The sequence below is a fragment of the Plectropomus leopardus genome, chromosome 19, assembly GCF_026936395.1.
Source record: "Plectropomus leopardus strain MGB_pleo_1.0 chromosome 19, ASM2693639v1, whole genome shotgun sequence".
In the NCBI taxonomy this organism is placed as follows: Eukaryota; Metazoa; Chordata; class Actinopteri; order Perciformes; family Serranidae; genus Plectropomus; species Plectropomus leopardus.
Genome location: NC_142194.1, coordinates 23,993,183 through 24,010,190, shown reverse-complemented (window position 1 = coordinate 24,010,190; position 17,008 = coordinate 23,993,183). Strand labels below are relative to the sequence as shown.

Here is a 17,008-nt window from a genome sequence, read left to right as displayed (position 1 = left end):
CATGCCATGGATCAAAAGTTCTGGATGGGTGTTATTAGGCAAAGGTCCCTTGGACCCTGGTCCCCGGCTAGGCCAATAAGAAGGAAAGCAGCATTCTGAAAAAGCTATTAAAAACTTTGTGCAATACTCCACCTTCTCTTCTACTCTCTGTCTCTCTCTCTCTCACACACACACAGCAAGCAGCTTTATCATCAGCTAGGCTCAGGGTTTCTGTTATCTAGGAAAATCTGTTAAAGTTTGACATATTCAAAGTCTCCGGTCATAATGTCTGGTAAAAGTATTTCCCTCACAGAATATTTAGGCTGTGAACACCATATCCAAACAGTAAGCATAACTTTCTCTGTCCACACTGTATCAGTTCAGTAAGCACTTCTGTTACATCAAAAAACAACTTTACTCCTGTAATATTACGATTTTTTATCATAAAAATTATGCCTTTTTTCTCGTAACATGACAACTTTTTATTCTCATAATAGCACAAGTTTATTCTCATAAAATAACAACTTTTTTTTCTCATAAAACTATGACCTCATTCTCATGTTTCAACTTTTTTTCTCATAATATTAGGATTTTATTCTCAAAATTACAACTTTATTCTCGTAATACTATGAATTGTTCTAACACTTTTTTCTTAAACATGGCCCTAATCCTCTATCCTATGAACCTCATGTGGTACTCAGTGACAAACAAAAGTGAACTGACCCAGAGAACTTGTTGACCTCAAACCACAGCAAAGCAAAGACACACCTGAACCTTCCTGACTGCACACAGGGTTGGGGATTTCTGCACAAAATAACTGAAAACATCACAAACCCGTCTTTCCTCCTCTGATCAGCTTCAGTCTTTCCTATCATTTCGGACATAAATAGAGCTATTAATCTTTGATAACAGCTGGCTGTAATAATAGCAGCACTTCTGCATTGCCATGTTGAGAGAAGTGGCGGGACATTTTCTCATGGAAAGGTCATGGAAGATACCCGCCATCTGTGCCCGCTTCTGTCTTTATAAAGAGGGGGAAAGGGGGGCTGTTGTTGGATTGTCTTCACATCCAAGTGTCATCACCATCGGCTCACAAGAATGTGCACCACTTACTGTGATCTGCACATGGGCCTGGATAATGCAAGAAATCATTTCAGTGGATGCTGATTGAAGAAGGGCATCATTCTGTGCGGCTGCTTGGGTTGTTTGTGTCTGTGTAAACTCTGCAAGACTACAGTAATTTTGTTTTTGAAAGATGCGTCGTAAATTGCCACGAAAACAGGATTTGTCACAAATACAGAGCTGCTGTGAAAATTCTTGGTTTATCTTCACACATTTGAAACAGTCTGCTGGATAACTGCACAGTTCTCAGCGACATAGATGTGTTAATGACACAAGGCACCAGGAAAATGAGCCAGCATACACATGACTCCAAATTAGCAATCCACCGGACACCGACGCACACCGGGTGACGCTCACTCACTCACTCACTGTTTCTAATCATCTGTCGTCTTCTCTCCCTCTCCCTCTCTCCCTCTCTCCCTCCCTCTCTCCATTTCTCTCTCTCTCTCTCTCTCTCTCTCGTGCGTCCTGCAGCTCTGATTGTCGTCGCGAGTGATTCGGTGCCAACACTTTCTCGTTGGACGCAGCGCGCTGTGAGCGCAATACGGCTTTTTTTTCTTTTTCTTAAGACGCGGATTGCCAAAGTTTCGATTTATAACCGCGGAATATTTCTTGGAAGTAAAAATGACCTGAGAGACGTTGTACACCCACCAGCTCTGACAAAGGTGGCGCGTGGGCGCTTGAACGCCAGCGCCGTGCGTAATAGTCGAGGAGCAGGTGGATGGAGAGGCTGGCGGGATGCAGCTTTCCAGCAGGTCAGTACGCTTCGGAGCGGCTGGACTTCATGTATTCTCTATTGAGGGACACCTTGCCACGATGGAGTTGATATGAAGATGAAGTTCTCAAATTTCAATTTAAAAGTAAGTGCTTGAGATATTTTTGTGCACATTTTTTGTTGTGCGAATTAAATTTTATTAACCCGTAGGCATTTTTGTGTGAACTCTGGCTTTTGCGCACTTAAATGCAATTCTTCTTGTTCTGCTATTCTCTTTTTTGGTCTGCTAAAAGTTTCATTTTTTCCATAAAGTAGACGCGCTAATTCACGGTGTAGGTTTGTTTAGTTTTGGCACTCAATGCGATTAAATAATGGAGGGATTTAAAAGAAAATCAAACCCAAAACGTGCTTTTGCGCATTTTGCATGCTGGTATAAGAATAGCATATGCTCCCTCATCCCAGCGCAGCCAAAATAATTGGAACAGGTGCGACCACAGTGGAGAAACGCGCAATTATTCGACTTAACGGGGAGCACTGGTTTTGAAGTGTGTCAGGGAGAGTTGTCTTTCAATTAAGAGATCAAAGGTTTGAAGCCCGCTACAGCCATTTTATCAGTGTCCTTTGTGCAGAAAGATAAACTGAACTGCTCACTGTTGGACAAGGGTCTCCACATTGCTGTAAGGGAAATAAAGTCTCCTGTTGAGCTGGACATTTGTCACACACAGCCTGCAGGTTAGTGTGCGGCTGCATCAAGCTAAGCTTCTGCTGCTTCTGGCAGCACCTCAACTATTCACACAGTCAGCAGCGCTGAGCTAAAATAAAGCGCATAACACCTGCAGTTCAGGTTTATCTGGGAGTCCCTGTGAGCCCATTAGACTTTCTTCCACTGCAAGAATTTTTATAGGCGCCAGAATCCCCTTTTACTCTCATTAATACAATGATAATTAAACTTCAAGATTTTACCAAATAATACTGACGCACACACAGTAATTAAACTGCCTCCTGCTAGCAAATTACACCATAAACCCTTTTATTCATAGATGTATTATTAGTGTAAGTTGCTTTTTCGTGCACTTTCCCCTGTAACTCTTTCACTCAGTCACTCTCAGACACACAAGCACCTATTCTATGTATATATTATATCAGTAAGGGCCAATGGAGATAGTGGATTTAGAATTTTACTTTTAAAATCATAAGGTTTTCATTAAATCAGACCCCTTTTTCAATAATAGTTAGTGCCAGTAATATTTTAGCTGTTACATTCAGAATATGTAGTAGTTGTTGTTTTTTTATCATTAGTGGCAGGTCCACCATTCCTGCACTCGCTGATATCACAGGTGTCACCAAGTGAACCACTGAAGGAAAGTAAAGGATAACTTTAAAATTTTAATTTAATCGTGTTTATATCTGCATAATACATGTATAAATATTACATATATAAATATTCAAAAATGTTTTTGTTGTTTTTTGGGTTTTTTTTTTTTTGCAAAAAAAGCCAAACAATTGCTTGTTCCATGCTTCTTAAATGTGAAAATTTAATGCTTTAATAATCATTTAGAATTTTACCCTTAAAATTATCAGATTTTATAAAACCAGACCAAATTTTGAATAATAGTTTTGGTCAGCAATCATTTAGCAGTCACCATTCAGTGCAATTACATCCAGACTATATAGTAGTTTTTCTATTTATAGTGGCGGGGTCCGCCATTCCTGCACTTTCTGATATTACTAGGTGTCAACAAATAAACTACAAGGGAAATTTTAAGGATAATGGCTAAAAATTTACTATATTGGTCTAGATCTGCAACAATTAGTCAATTAAGCTATTTGTCAGTCAACAAAAAAAATAAAGCGACAGCTATTTTGATAATTGCATAATCAGGTTTTTTTTTAAAGCAAAAAAGCCAAACATTTGCTCACTTTGCTTCTTAAATGTGAGAATTTCATGCTTTTCTTTGTCATACATATATATAATCATTCTTACAAGGTTAAAGAAACTTTAACAGCTTCTTGCCTCCAAAATTCTGCAATGAATCTTACGAATATGTTTCAGGTTGGTGAGCAGGTCATTGCCATCCTTGCAGCTGTCTGAGTCAAATACTCCAGCAAAAAGCTGATGGTTAATGTGTGCAGCCATGTGAAAAATGGATGAGCCTCTACTTCAGAGGGCAATGGCCACTGAAGAAATAGAAATAGTAAAGGCTGGATATTCCTACTTTATCAGGACTGGAATTAGTTGACACACCTAATTGGTGATAATAATGATAACTGAATTTTGTTGTTTGGTCTTTCATTGAATACTGTTGGGCTTTTTGACTTACAGGCAAATAAAATACCAAGTTTAGAGACATCCATTTTGGCTCCAGTAATCACTGATCAACTTTCCTGTAGTTTTCCTCATTTCCTGTGATAACAAGTAACTGTACCCAGCAATTACCCAACAACACCCCTCATTAGCACAAAGTGGACTGTCTAAAGTGGGCTCACATGTGCCAATTGCATGTAATTTAGGCATATTATGAAAGTAAGAACTGGACAAATGTCCCTGATGCTGTCACAGCAGGGGCAGAGTGAGTGATCCTACTGCAGTGTCAGAGCTGTTTGTCCCAGAGATCAATTGAATAAACATTTGTCTTCTGCAGCACAGTTACCTCATCCTGCTCTCACTCAGGCGTGCCTTTTTGCATGCATACATTGGGAGGCATGCGCATGCACACACACATATGCACACACCTGACCTGGACAACTTGTCTCTGTGTGTCATTGTCCGGACTGTGTCAGAAAGCGAGCAAAGACCATAAGATGAAATGAGATCCAGCTGAAACTTTGACGTTGACACAAAAATGGCTCTAAAGTAGAAGTTGTGATGAGTTTTGTCATCTCTAGAAAGCGTTCAAATCAGATTCATGACATGAAAGTTGTGTATTTAGGTTGAATAGTGTAACTTGTCATTGTGGGTGGCTTCAGTATTTTGCCTCTCACCTATTATTTATTTTGCTGCTGTGTGAGAAAAACAAACAAAATAATTTTTAGAAAACTGAACATCATGTCAAATTTGGACATGGCTGGATTGGTGTCTTGGCCTGTCATCCATGTCTCTCTCTGCCAAATGCTTGCCGTGAGGAAATTAGTCCTGTTGAGGATAATAAAAACTAACCATGCAAAGGACATTTCTGGAGTATTCTCCAGATGGAATACTATACCTTCAGTTTAAGACGTGTAAGCAGTTATGTAAAGTAACCTTGAAACTGTTGCTATGGATCTTAAAGGACTATAATTACTTGCCAAAGGAAATACTCACTGTTTCAGCCAAACTTAATGATCTTTCACTTTGTTCTCTCTCTCTCTCTCTCTCTCTCTCTCTCTCTCTCTCTCTCTCTCGCTCTCTCCATAGATTTATCTTCCGCTATTGCCAATTCTCCACAGCTGGGATGTGACACTAGTGGTTCCTTGTTAATAAAAATTCCCCACTCATCCCGATCCCCAGAGCCCCAAACCCCAAGACCCCAAAAGTCTCAAATTCCCATAACCCCAAGCTTATCTTAGAACTTACCATCTCAAGGTCCTTTACCCTTATTTCCACAGCCTTGCATAGTAAAATAAATGCTTTTATGTACGCAGAAGCCTAACTTTAAACCCAATAATATATTCTTTCCCCAAACTCCTTTCTGATTAGACCTTTACCCTTTAATCCTTGACATCTTAAGACTCTCTGAGCCCTTTGATACCCTAACCCCTTTCAGACATCATGGCCTTGGATCAGTGGACCTTTCTTCCGACTTCCCCCAACATCTCAATCCCCGAGCCCCTCATGTATGACAGCTACTTTCAGGGGAATGAGTCCTACTTGGACCAGAACATCACAGAGACCCGGGAGCCTCACCAGGACAAGACCAGCTCTGTGGTCATCACCTTCATTTACTTCATTGTGTGCGCTGTGGGGCTGTGCGGCAACGCCCTGGTCATTTATGTCATCCTGCGCTATGCCAAAATGAAGACAGTGACCAACATCTACATCCTGAACCTGGCAGTGGCAGATGTACTGTGCATGATGAGCCTGCCATTCATCGCCATGCAGCTGGCGCTAGTGCACTGGCCTTTTGGAGAGGTGCTGTGCAGAGTGATCATGACTGTTGGTAGGTGGAGAGCTAATGTAGTGTTATATAGGGCTAATGGTGTACTTGAGAAAGTTGTAGCAGTTTTGCTGGGCAAAGAAACACTTTTGGCTACCTCAAGAGGGAAATTATCCTGAAATCTATGTCTGCTGTGGTTGCAATGTAAAGAAAACCCAGATAAACATATGTACTCAATTGCACTGTTAAGACTTCAGTTGCAAATTTAAGAGTCTTTAAGGAATAGTTTGAGGAATAATCCCTTTTTTGCCAAGCCAAGCTAAGAAGACCATCTACTGAATGCAATCCAAACAGGTTTGGACATGTTTGCCATCCTAGTGGTCTTACCAACAGCCTTTATCACACTTTATATATCTTCTGTGTAATAAAAAGAACAAGCATTAGCAGTTACTCATGGTCTGACTTGATACATGCCCTCATTTTACTTTTCTCTCTCCACCCCCCATCCCCTCCCCCCAGACTCTCTCAATCAGTTCACCAGCATCTTTTGTCTGATGGTGATGAGCATCGATCGATACCTGGCTGTGGTCCACCCTATTAAATCCACAAAATGGCGCAAACCCCGCGTAGCCAAGCTTACTAACCTGACAGTATGGGGCGTATCCCTGTTAGTTATCCTACCTACTATGATCTTCAGTGGCCTTGACAAGGTGCCAGTATGTGGGATTGTGTGGCCAGAGCCCCAGGATGTCTATTATACAGCCTTCATAATCTACACCTTCTTCATAGGATTCTTCCTGCCGTTGGCAGTCATATGTCTGTGCTACCTGCTCATTATAGTCAAGGTGAGCACCTGCCTTCACATGTGGGATATTATAATTCAACATTATTTTTCTGTTTCTGCAGCTCCATTGCACTCTGAGTTCAGTTTCATTTTTTTTTACTACTGGCTACAGGACTAGAATGTTAAACAAACATCCAACCATCAACAAGACTTTAGAAGTAGGCCCTTGTTTGTAGATTCAGACAAAATAACTCAATTTAATTTGTCACTGTCACTTTGTCGCATTAGAGTGTAGTTAACAGCTGACAACTCTGCGTTGAACAACAGTTTTTGGTACAGAACGGTAAACTATCTGCATGTGCATGTAACATTTTAAGGTTTTTTTCTTGCGCTAATACAAAACTTAGGCACATGTTAAAGGGCAACATCATAGATTCAAATTTGCTCAGTCAGTTTTCTCCATAAAGGGCTATCAACTCAGGAACACATTGCCATCTGGAGTCAAATTAATTTCAGCCATAAAATACCTTGCAATAAATGTTCGGTTCTGGCTAAACGCAAATCAGATTGGCAGAAATCTTTTCATCTACCTCTTGGCAGAAAAGCAAAAATATATATATATCCCAAAAATGCCTAACTTTATGTCTTATGATATTAACAATGTGAGATTTCAAGTCACTAACAGATCACTTGTTTGCCAGGTAAAGTCGTCGGGCATGCGAGTGGGTTCCACCAAGCGCAAGCGTTCTGAGCGCAAGGTGACGCAGATGGTGTCCATCGTGGTGGCAGTATTTGTCCTCTGTTGGCTGCCTTTCTACATATTCAACGTCACTTCAGTCACCAGCTCCATCAATCCCACCTCCGCTGTGAAGAGCACCTTCGACTTTGTGGTGGTGCTCGGCTACGCCAACAGCTGTGCCAACCCCATCCTGTACGCCTTCCTGTCGGATAACTTCAAGAAGAGCTTTCAGAATGTCCTGTGTCTGAAAAAGGTGGCGGGCCTGGACGAGATAGAGCGCAGCGACAGCAGGGCGGACAGGAGCAGGATGGTTAACGATGCTATAATCATCAACGCGAACTTGGAGACTCACAATGCTGCCCTGCTCAATGGCGAGTTGCAGACCAGCATCTGAGACATGGCAAGCAGATTCAGGGAGGCCTGAAAGATTAAGCAGTGGTGCTTCCAGACTGATGAGCTGCCAGTACACTGCTAGTGACCCCTGTTCAAAGATGCGGGGGCATGAGGATGATATAATAGTTGCTGCTCATGGACACATGAACAAAGTCTAAGTGAAAAATAAACAATTTTGTAAGTGTTTGCAGAGGTCAGGGAAAGTACACTGACTCCAGCTCAAACTCTCTTTGGGTTAACGAGGCAACGTGAAATTGTAGGCCCTGATGCAGACAAAAATGTATGAAGTGATATTCAGCACAGCAGAGACAAGTGATGTTGAAATCAAACATAAATAAATAATGTTTGATTGTGCTGTGTATGCCTTCCAGCATTGAGGTTCCTGTCAGAAGTCATGCAGCCTGAACTGAGAAATAAGACACAGGATCTGAAAATGGACCCACTGGAGAAATACTGGGGCTACTTCACCCATGGTAGAGAGAGATCTGGGGGAAATGAGCACTCCTATGCTGTCCTTGAGGGAGTGGTTTGAGAGCTATAAAGGGTCGGCATTGATTTCTCCAAATGTGGAAATACTGCTGAAGAAGTCAGCTAAATCTTTCAGTGGAGAACAGCCAACAATGTAATTCTATAGAAACTTTGAAAGACAGAAATCTAAAACCGCAAGTCAAGGGTGAAAAGGTTCATGGTCATGTTTTATTCATACAAGCTGATTAGTCTGGTCTTGTGATTATCAGGGCAACAAAATGTCAAAGCCCCCCAACAATGAAGGATGCTCTTTTTTCTTTTTTGCCAGCGTCTCTGCAGGAGGAGCTGCATTGATCTGTAAAACTCTCGAATTGAACATCCTGGATTATTGATTACTTGGAAGGATGGGAAAACATCTTGGCGGCTGCTCTGACCTCGCTATCTATATAACAGCTTGACTCTGTACATACAACATGGTCAACATCTTGTGGAAAGGTCTTGACACGAACTCTGTGTCAAATTAATTTCAAAGGAATTCCCTGCTGTAAAGTTCTGTATTCTCGTCATGCATCAAGGACAACTCTAAAACAATGTTTGTGGAACCCATTAAATGTACTTTATACTTCACTGTATATACATATTCACATGGTCTTAACAATATTTCTCCCTGTGCCAGCGGTGCCATTGTAAAGAGCCCATTTCTACTTGTAAAGTGCTGTGTTTTGACATTGTAAGATTTCCTCTTGAGTTGATGTTGAATTGTGGTCACTACCCTCAGCTACACTTTTGGCTCAGCCAACGTGTGCTTGCAAAGTGCTGAAATTTCACAGAGGGCAGAAAAATGTGTCATGTCGTCAAACGGGGAGAAAGAGACGAGATAAGGGGACAGTAAGAAAAGGAGATGAATTGCTGTATTAATACAGATGACAGAAAGAGCTATGTATGTGATGTGAGTGATAAAGAAAAACAGAAAAGGAAAGACATACCTAGAAACACCTATATAATTAATTCAGAAATAGTTACAAGCCTTGTAATGGCTGTTTTGGAAGGCGCCCCCTCCTCGACAACAACTGCTCCAAGTCTGATTGTATTTCTTAACTTGTATTCTCACTCGTATGTATCAATAGGTCAAAAACATTCAACGGTTTAGCAGTATGGGTCAAGCTCCAAAAAACAACAGATTTCATATTTCCAAAGATAAAACTGGATTCATTCACACATCTTTTAAACACCGCACCCACAGTGCTTTCACACGTTACATCTACGCTAACTCAAAAACGTTGATTTAGCATTAAGTTTTTCATACTGTACATTCCCGCCACTTATTGTTAAAATATTCATTGTACGCTCACGTTATTGCACACCAAATGCCACAAACAGTGTTGTATTAACCTCTCAAGAGACCTTGACTCAATGTATCTGGCATCTCTCCATGGCATTCAATTCAGCAGCTATTGAGACATGTGAATATAGCTCCAGTATATACAGTATCCCTGTCATCTCTGCTGTGGCTTCTTAAGAGAAGATTGACAGGGTACCAGATTGGTTAATGTAATAATCAATCAATCAATCAGTGAAATGTCATGGAATTCCCATGTTTTATTCAGCCATTATCTTGAGAATGTTACCATGCTAACAGATAAGCAAGTTATTAGGGGACTGTCCATTGTTCCCACGGCTTGTGAAGCCCCAATAGTCTGAAAAAATCTGACGGGACCAAAAGGTCATTTGACAGGTTGTTTTCACGAAAACAAACACACATTGCTCCAAAGGGCTAAAAACTCCTGCCCTACTCTGCCTCTGATTGGTTAGTACTCTTCGCCTTTGTTGCTCGGGTTGGTCAGGTGTTAGCATGAGAACTGCGACTGGTTAAGATAATTTCTTCACCATAGTAGGAAATTCCAATGATGTCATTCTACATAGCAATTGGCCATTTGATTCTGTTTGGGTAGAGTGTTTAAACAATTTTCCGCCCTTTGGAGAATGTGTGTTTGCTTTTGACATAACAGTCTGTTGGACCTCTTGGTCCAGTGGGACATTTCTTGAACTATTGGGTGTATAGAATAATGAGCTCTTGGAACAATGGCATGGCAACAGACATTATACCTGTTAAATATCTACATGTTAGCTTTGTCACTGTGGGCATTTAGCATGCTGATGTTAGCAGCAAGCTCAAGTACAGCCAAAGAGCCACTAGCATGGCTTAAGACTAGTTCCTGGAAATAGAAATGACTATTTTTACACTTTGTCTACATGGAAACAGCCCCAATGAAAATGTATGGTCATCAACCTCTAATCTAAACTTACCTTTTAACTAGTTTATAAGCTTTTAGAAATTAGCTGGCTGCTTAATGAGCTAGCTAAAACAATAATAGCTTTTTTTGCTGAGTTGACTCTACTCAATCATTGAATCCAACAGTTATCATCTGATGATGATAAAGCCTCCTTTGCAACGGCCAATATTTTGATTAGATTTATCTGGGCCATAACTTTTCTATGTGCTGTTCATTTTTGGCAAATCTCTAAAACCAGATACACAGTTAATATAAAGCAAAATTAGTGTCAAACAATAGCTGATGGGTTCTGCCTTTCCGACCTTTGGACTGTTTACCTGACTCTCAAACGTGACTGATCATGTCTACTCTGACTACAAACAAAAACTGTGAACGTTTTCAATACCAAAAGCTTGTCCTGTTGCCTACAGATTCTGCATACATATGCAGATATCTGTTTATAGCAATTAACTCCATTAAGCTACAGTTTCCTAGTAAAGAGGAGCTACCTTGTTACAACAACCTGAATTGGGAAACCTTATCACTCCATTCATACTGACTGAATGAGCCCACATCCGCAGCAGAAATCGACTTCCGTTTCAGCAGTCAGGGTGTTTGTGCACAGTGGCTTTTCCAACAGACCACCATGATTGAACCACACCTGGTTGCCAGGAGATTTGTCAAACAACTGCAAAGCCTTTATAACAATAAGGTTGTCCGCCATATGCTGCAGTGTCATATTCACCTCATCCTAGTATATCAGTAAAGTCAGAACCCATCAATCAGTGCAATCAAAAGAGATGAGGTGCCAGAGAGGGCTTGTCCTGGGAGGTTACAGCAGAGAATAATTTGTCATGGCATTCTCTCTGGGCTGTCACTGCTAGTTGTGGTAATTGCAGCAGGGTCAGTCCCATAAAATACTCAATGACATTTGAAGGCATGCGTGGTACAATTCCATGTGATATATTTAAAGACAAAAACATACACTCTAGCAATGTTGCACAGAATGCGTCACACAGACTTTAGTTACACGCACTCTTGTCTGAGTCATTGAGAGGATGAAGAGGGTGACCAATTCTGCATCAGTGGTTCAAGGGCTTTGTGAGTGATACCCAACAACACAAGCATGTTATTTCATGTAGAAAACCTGTTAATTAAACATGGTTTATTCTGCATAACTTCTCTGCAAATACTCTGTCAAATATTTGTCACGGTGATGACCTCATTTCCCAGTCACCCATTACAGTAAAGGTATTCAGCACCTTCAAGCCTAAAGTGCAAGAACTGTTCCTCATCATCCACAGTTAATTACTTTTGCTATGTACTTCTCCCTACCCACCCCCCTTTATTTGCATGCACAGCTAGGGAAGAATAATATGAGCTGACACACATTTTACACCCACCCAAACTCATCCGAGCTCAAATGAACTGAACCATAACGAAGGAAACGCACTATGCCTGTCATTGCCGCTGGCTATTTGGACATACTTAATGTACTTAATGGTCCATTCTGATGTTTATTAGATGTTGATAAGACGGTTTGTGCCAAAACCAGTGTAAATGTAGTGCTAAAAGGACAGCTGATGCATTGAAATAGAGGTTGTAGTCATTTTGTGAAATCAGGACCTAATTATCTCTCTGAAATTAGGTCATACCCCGGAGAAGTCATTTGGAGTGACATGGGTCTTTGTTAGCCGGGCACAATTAAGCAACAAATGTGAAAAGGGCATTTGCCTGGATTTCTGTCTTGTTCCTGCCAATGTATAGTGTACAGATGAGAGGAAGAAGTGGAGGAATGGGAAACCTCTGCCTTCTTGCACTCTTTTTTTTTTGAAACACAAGTTCATTTGCGAAGGGCTAGAACGTGCACTCCTGAGGATGCACCGTTCGATATTAACTCTATGTATTTGTGGAATCCTCTGCTTGTTCTTGCATGGGGAGGGTTGTGTATCCCATTTTCTGTGTCTCCTCAGTAACCAAAACCAGTGTTGCACACTTACTGGATGGCCCAACTCATTCTCATCAAACTCGTCAAATATCATTGCATGGTCAGTGCCGTTCAGGTTTACATATTATATGCGATGTATTCTGCTTCTGTGTTTGATGCTCAGTGACAGCGTGTCAATTTCTGCCTGTTAAATGCATTGTGTCTTTTCAAAACTTCTCTTCAGATTTCATGGGAAATTAAAAGTTCTTGCTTGTTAGATGCATAGTCTTTTTCAAAATAAATGTATGTTGGTAAATTTCCTCGTATTTACCTTAATGTCTTTGAGCAACACAGGTACGTGGTTAGGCTTAGGCAACAAAAGCACATGGTTAGGTTTGGATAAAAACGTCACGGTTTGGCTAAACACTCATATGGGAAGCGAACAGTGGGCTCTAGGGTAAAAATCCAGAGTTTGTTGGACCCATCCACCACCTGTCCTGCCCACCCAAAAGGGACTTTTCAACTCCTTAGTTTCTTATATCCAAACTGACGCCGTCTAGCACATATCACACTGTTGCAAAAGGTTTCAGTGGACTGCATTATTAACTGATGCCGTCTGTCGCGTATCATACTGCCACAAAAGGTGGCTTTTGGCTCATAAGTCTGATGCTGAAATCGCTGACCAAGCAATGGTATTTGACGTGTTTGGAATGAGAATGGGCTTGGTGGCCACCTTATTTTGCTAGATACATCATCAGAAAAAAAGTTACAGAAATGCATTTGAGTTTGGGTTAAACTTCAGTGACAACAGGTGCAACTTTGTAGCTTTTGGAGTTCTGATCAGCAGCAAATATGAGTCATTCTTTTGGTCAAAGAAATTAAATCGTACTTTGGTTTTTAACACTAAAGATGTCACATTATAATATTGAGACAAATTAACTTACGTGCTTGTGTCTGACAGTGTACAGCTATGGATACTTGTCTGTGCAGTTACGTTTATCTATGTGCCTTGGAACTCAATGTGAAAAATCATGTGATGACATCATGTACAGCAAACAACATTGTAACCTACTTCTCCCGAAAGCCAACAACCAAAGGCCTTTGTACTTTACAAACATGTCAGCAACCATAACTTACAGAGCCCTATTGTATACACTATTTCCCCCAGCTTACATAGCTTATGTTTGTGTGATATAATGTCAGAAGCAAATGTTTATTTGTGACTCTTTATTGTTGCATTGATTATAATGTGATCATCGATTGTAATGGACAGACCAATGTCCTTGTCTCTGCAATTAAAATACAGGCCAGTTTCTGCTCCCATGGTCAAACCTGTGCATTTGTGTGTCAGTGGATGTGCATATGTAGCCTGTTTGTGAGTTTGTGTGGACACACTTGGCTAAAAAGAACTATGTACAATGACTGCTGTATATCTTAGAAAGTTCCTTGAACTGCAACTTGGAGGGCCTTTCCACTGTTTCCCCCTGGAATACAACTCTCAGAGGACCTCTTTAAGTTTTTTCCTTCTAAAGACATTATACATAATACACAGTGTTGTATACAGATGGTGCCAAATGTAGGACTGAGCAAATACGAGCATTTCTCAAGGGGCTGTAAACTCCAAAACAGTTCAGTCTTATCACTTACTCTTTCACAGCTAAGCATGAGGTTGGACAAAGATGGGGATGACACAAGTTTACCAAAAGAGAGATCAAAGTTTGACAAAATAAATACAGCTAACAACCCAATATGTTTGTCGGGGTGAGCTATGAGCTGAGTCTCTAGTCAAACAAGTCCTGTTTCAACACATCGGTCCAATTTTCTAGCATAGAAGTTATTGGAAAATGTTCAAAGCACTTCAGTGCACTCAAGCATCTTTGTTAAATCATCTTATATGCAGTGAGTTGGTGACCTGTAAATATAAAGCTGTCTTGACATCCAGGTCAAGCAGGCGAAATTCATTCAGTTTAAAAGTAAAAGTATTTTCGGTTTTGAGAAACATTGTTTCCTGAGCATTTTAATGCATTTCCACAGTTTGCTTTAGTTAAGAACTGCTTCAAATTGAGACATAATAACATAATGCTGTTTATGACATTATAAAATAATATGTCAAGAATAGTGTGAAGGAATTTCTTTAAATTTGGCACAAAGATACACTTGGAAGCAATGTTAAACTGATAGGGATTTGGTGACCGAAGGTTAAAGGTCACTGTGACCTCATAAAACATGTTTTTGGCCTTGACTCAGAGAATTTTTACACTACTAATGTCACCTACACCAGCTAGCTAGGTAACTTAGCTCATCTTACCTGTTGTGTTTTATCCAGCGCATCTTTTCTCCAGCGAGACCCGTTGCTCGTGTGAGTGCATCCCCTTACAAAACACAGACATTGTAGATTCAGTAAGAGAGAAAAATATGACGTGAACTAGCTGATACTACTTGTATTGGCTCGTCATTCAAATTATGTTTTTTCATAGTTTTATACTTCAACGGTTTTGTGACAAACTATGACTTTCTTTAAAATTGACAAATATAATGGGTGTAATTCATGGCATAATTCAAAAAATGATTTGTCATTACCCATTTAATGCCATAAATGTTTTTTCTGAAATAAAATCCCACGGTGGTCCATCAGAAGGGGAGTAGCCTGCTGCAATAGCATTCTGCTCAAACTGTTCACTACTGTACCTAATCGTCACAGAACCGCTAGTGTGGCTGTAAACTCTTGTTCAAAGAGAAATCTTAGTGTTTTATCACCTGGGTCTTATTTTCATTCTGGACACGGGTCATAAAACTTTCACTTCAACCCACTGCCTCATATGTAAACAGCAGCTAGCTTTAATAGCTTTTCCAAGAGGCTACTTTCTGTGTTTATTTTCTGTCACACTCAAAGACCTTTGAATGATTAACATAAAATTTAATTCAATCCAGAAGTCTCTGGGAGGCTTGTGTCGCTTCTTTTTATGTTGCGTTAAGCTTGTTAAGTTATTATGAAGAAGGTTTTAAAAACAACAGACACACACACATTTTCCTTTAACTTGGTTATTTTGATGTATTCTGATCACAAAATGAATGCTTACAGTCAAAGCAACTGTGTGAAGTTGTAGCTAAAAATCTAAGTAGATAAAACTCATACTCAAAACAATTCAATGCCTTCCACACCCGAGTGAGCCTACTTGCAACAAAACCTCATATCACCTCATATTCTCTCCCGCCTGAGTCACCTCCACATGATTCACGACTATAAATGTTGTGCCAATCTGCACTGCTGAGGATTCAGTTCCGCTGTGAAAACAAGTAATGTAGTCAATAATGAATGTCGTGCTTGGGGGTGTTCATTGTGGTGATGGTGGCAGGTGAGAGGATGGAAATGAGGACTTCATGCACAAAGCAGAAAGTCAATTTTCAAATCAACTTTAGCTAGCTACATACCAGTTTTTGGGAGAGTCGCGCTTGAATGTAAAAAATGTCAGCAAAGGCAGCCCTTATTTCCTCAGTGTGGGCAACAGATTTCGCATAAAAGGCGGAGGCTTTGGCAGTGTGTGATCAAGCCTCTGTCTGCATGTCTGACCTTTTCAATAACCAGACAGAAAAATGGCTTGTCAAACCAAGCCAGAAAAATCTTTGTAAAACTTTTTTTTTGCACACTATGGACTCAAAGTAGAACAAAGTGAAGGTAAGTAGGCTAAACTACATGCAGCACAGCTCACGTGAAGCGTGCAGCACATGGTCTTTGTACTGAAGAAGAGGGAAAGTACAATCTAAAGTTCCTCCGGCTAAAATACAGGTTTAACAGAAACCCTTCCAAGCCAAGAGGAAGCCAAGTTTTTAGCTCTGAAAGGTCCTCATACACCCAGAACTTCAAAAAATAACACCACCAAGGCTGGTGTTGCAAGGCTAATCGTGACTACAATGATATTTGTCATGCAGCTCTTGATCCCTACAGAGAATTCAGTCTCTTAAAGCTCACGTTTTACTCCCACTGTTTTGCAGTGTAGGTGTCCATGATTTACATAATGGATGTTAATTTTCTTCATTAAATCTGCCATAGCGGAAACAAGCTGTGAACACACTCTGACACGTTATCTGCTTTAGCTTGATATGTGTTACAACAGTTGCCTATCTACATTTTTAGCAGGAATGGAGCAACTTTAGTCGTGATCCTGGCTACCAGGTTAATAACTCCAGCAGGGGAGACCGGGTGTGGTTGCAGCACTTTTTGTTTCAGCAAATATGACTCACAGGATTGTTGTCTTAGAGATGTCAAATTTTCACACAAAGTACCTTTTTTCTGCTATAAATATCAGTGTTTTAAACTGGTTCCATTGATTTTTATGTTTTCTTGTTAGACGCCTGAAATAAGGTCTGTGGTTAAAACAAGCTTGAGAGATTTTCATGTTTAGTTTTAGAACATTAAAATACGCCATTAAATACCCTACTGTGAACTTCAGTGCTTTTACTTGTCTTATAAAGGTGGTTGCTCACAAGTGGCTAAATAAGACTACTGAACGTCATCACACCGAAGCCCACCAAAG

General features: G+C 40.4%; 1 protein-coding gene across 1 annotated transcript; it reads left to right on the top strand.

Moving 5' to 3' along the window:
• The first annotated feature begins 1,588 nt into the window (after nucleotides 1-1,588).
• LOC121958724 (somatostatin receptor type 2-like) lies at nucleotides 1,589-13,804 on the top strand. Its single transcript, XM_042507826.2, has 4 exons — nucleotides 1,589-1,961; nucleotides 5,211-5,952; nucleotides 6,409-6,734; nucleotides 7,375-13,804. The coding sequence occupies exons 2-4, from the start codon at nucleotides 5,565-5,567 to the stop codon at nucleotides 7,804-7,806; spliced, it is 1,146 nt and encodes a 381-aa protein (XP_042363760.1). The 5' UTR covers nucleotides 1,589-1,961; nucleotides 5,211-5,564; the 3' UTR covers nucleotides 7,807-13,804.
• Nucleotides 13,805-17,008: the final 3,204 nt, after the last annotated feature.

Coding starts and splice junctions, on each gene's coding strand:
- LOC121958724 (XM_042507826.2), top strand. CDS start 5,565: ATGGCCTTGGATCAGTGGACCTTTCTTCCGACTTCCCCCAACATCTCA. Junction 5,953..6,408: donor CAGAGTGATCATGACTGTTG/GTAGGTGGAGAG, acceptor CCCTCCCCCCAG/ACTCTCTCAATCAGTTCACC. Junction 6,735..7,374: donor ACCTGCTCATTATAGTCAAG/GTGAGCACCTGC, acceptor CTTGTTTGCCAG/GTAAAGTCGTCGGGCATGCG.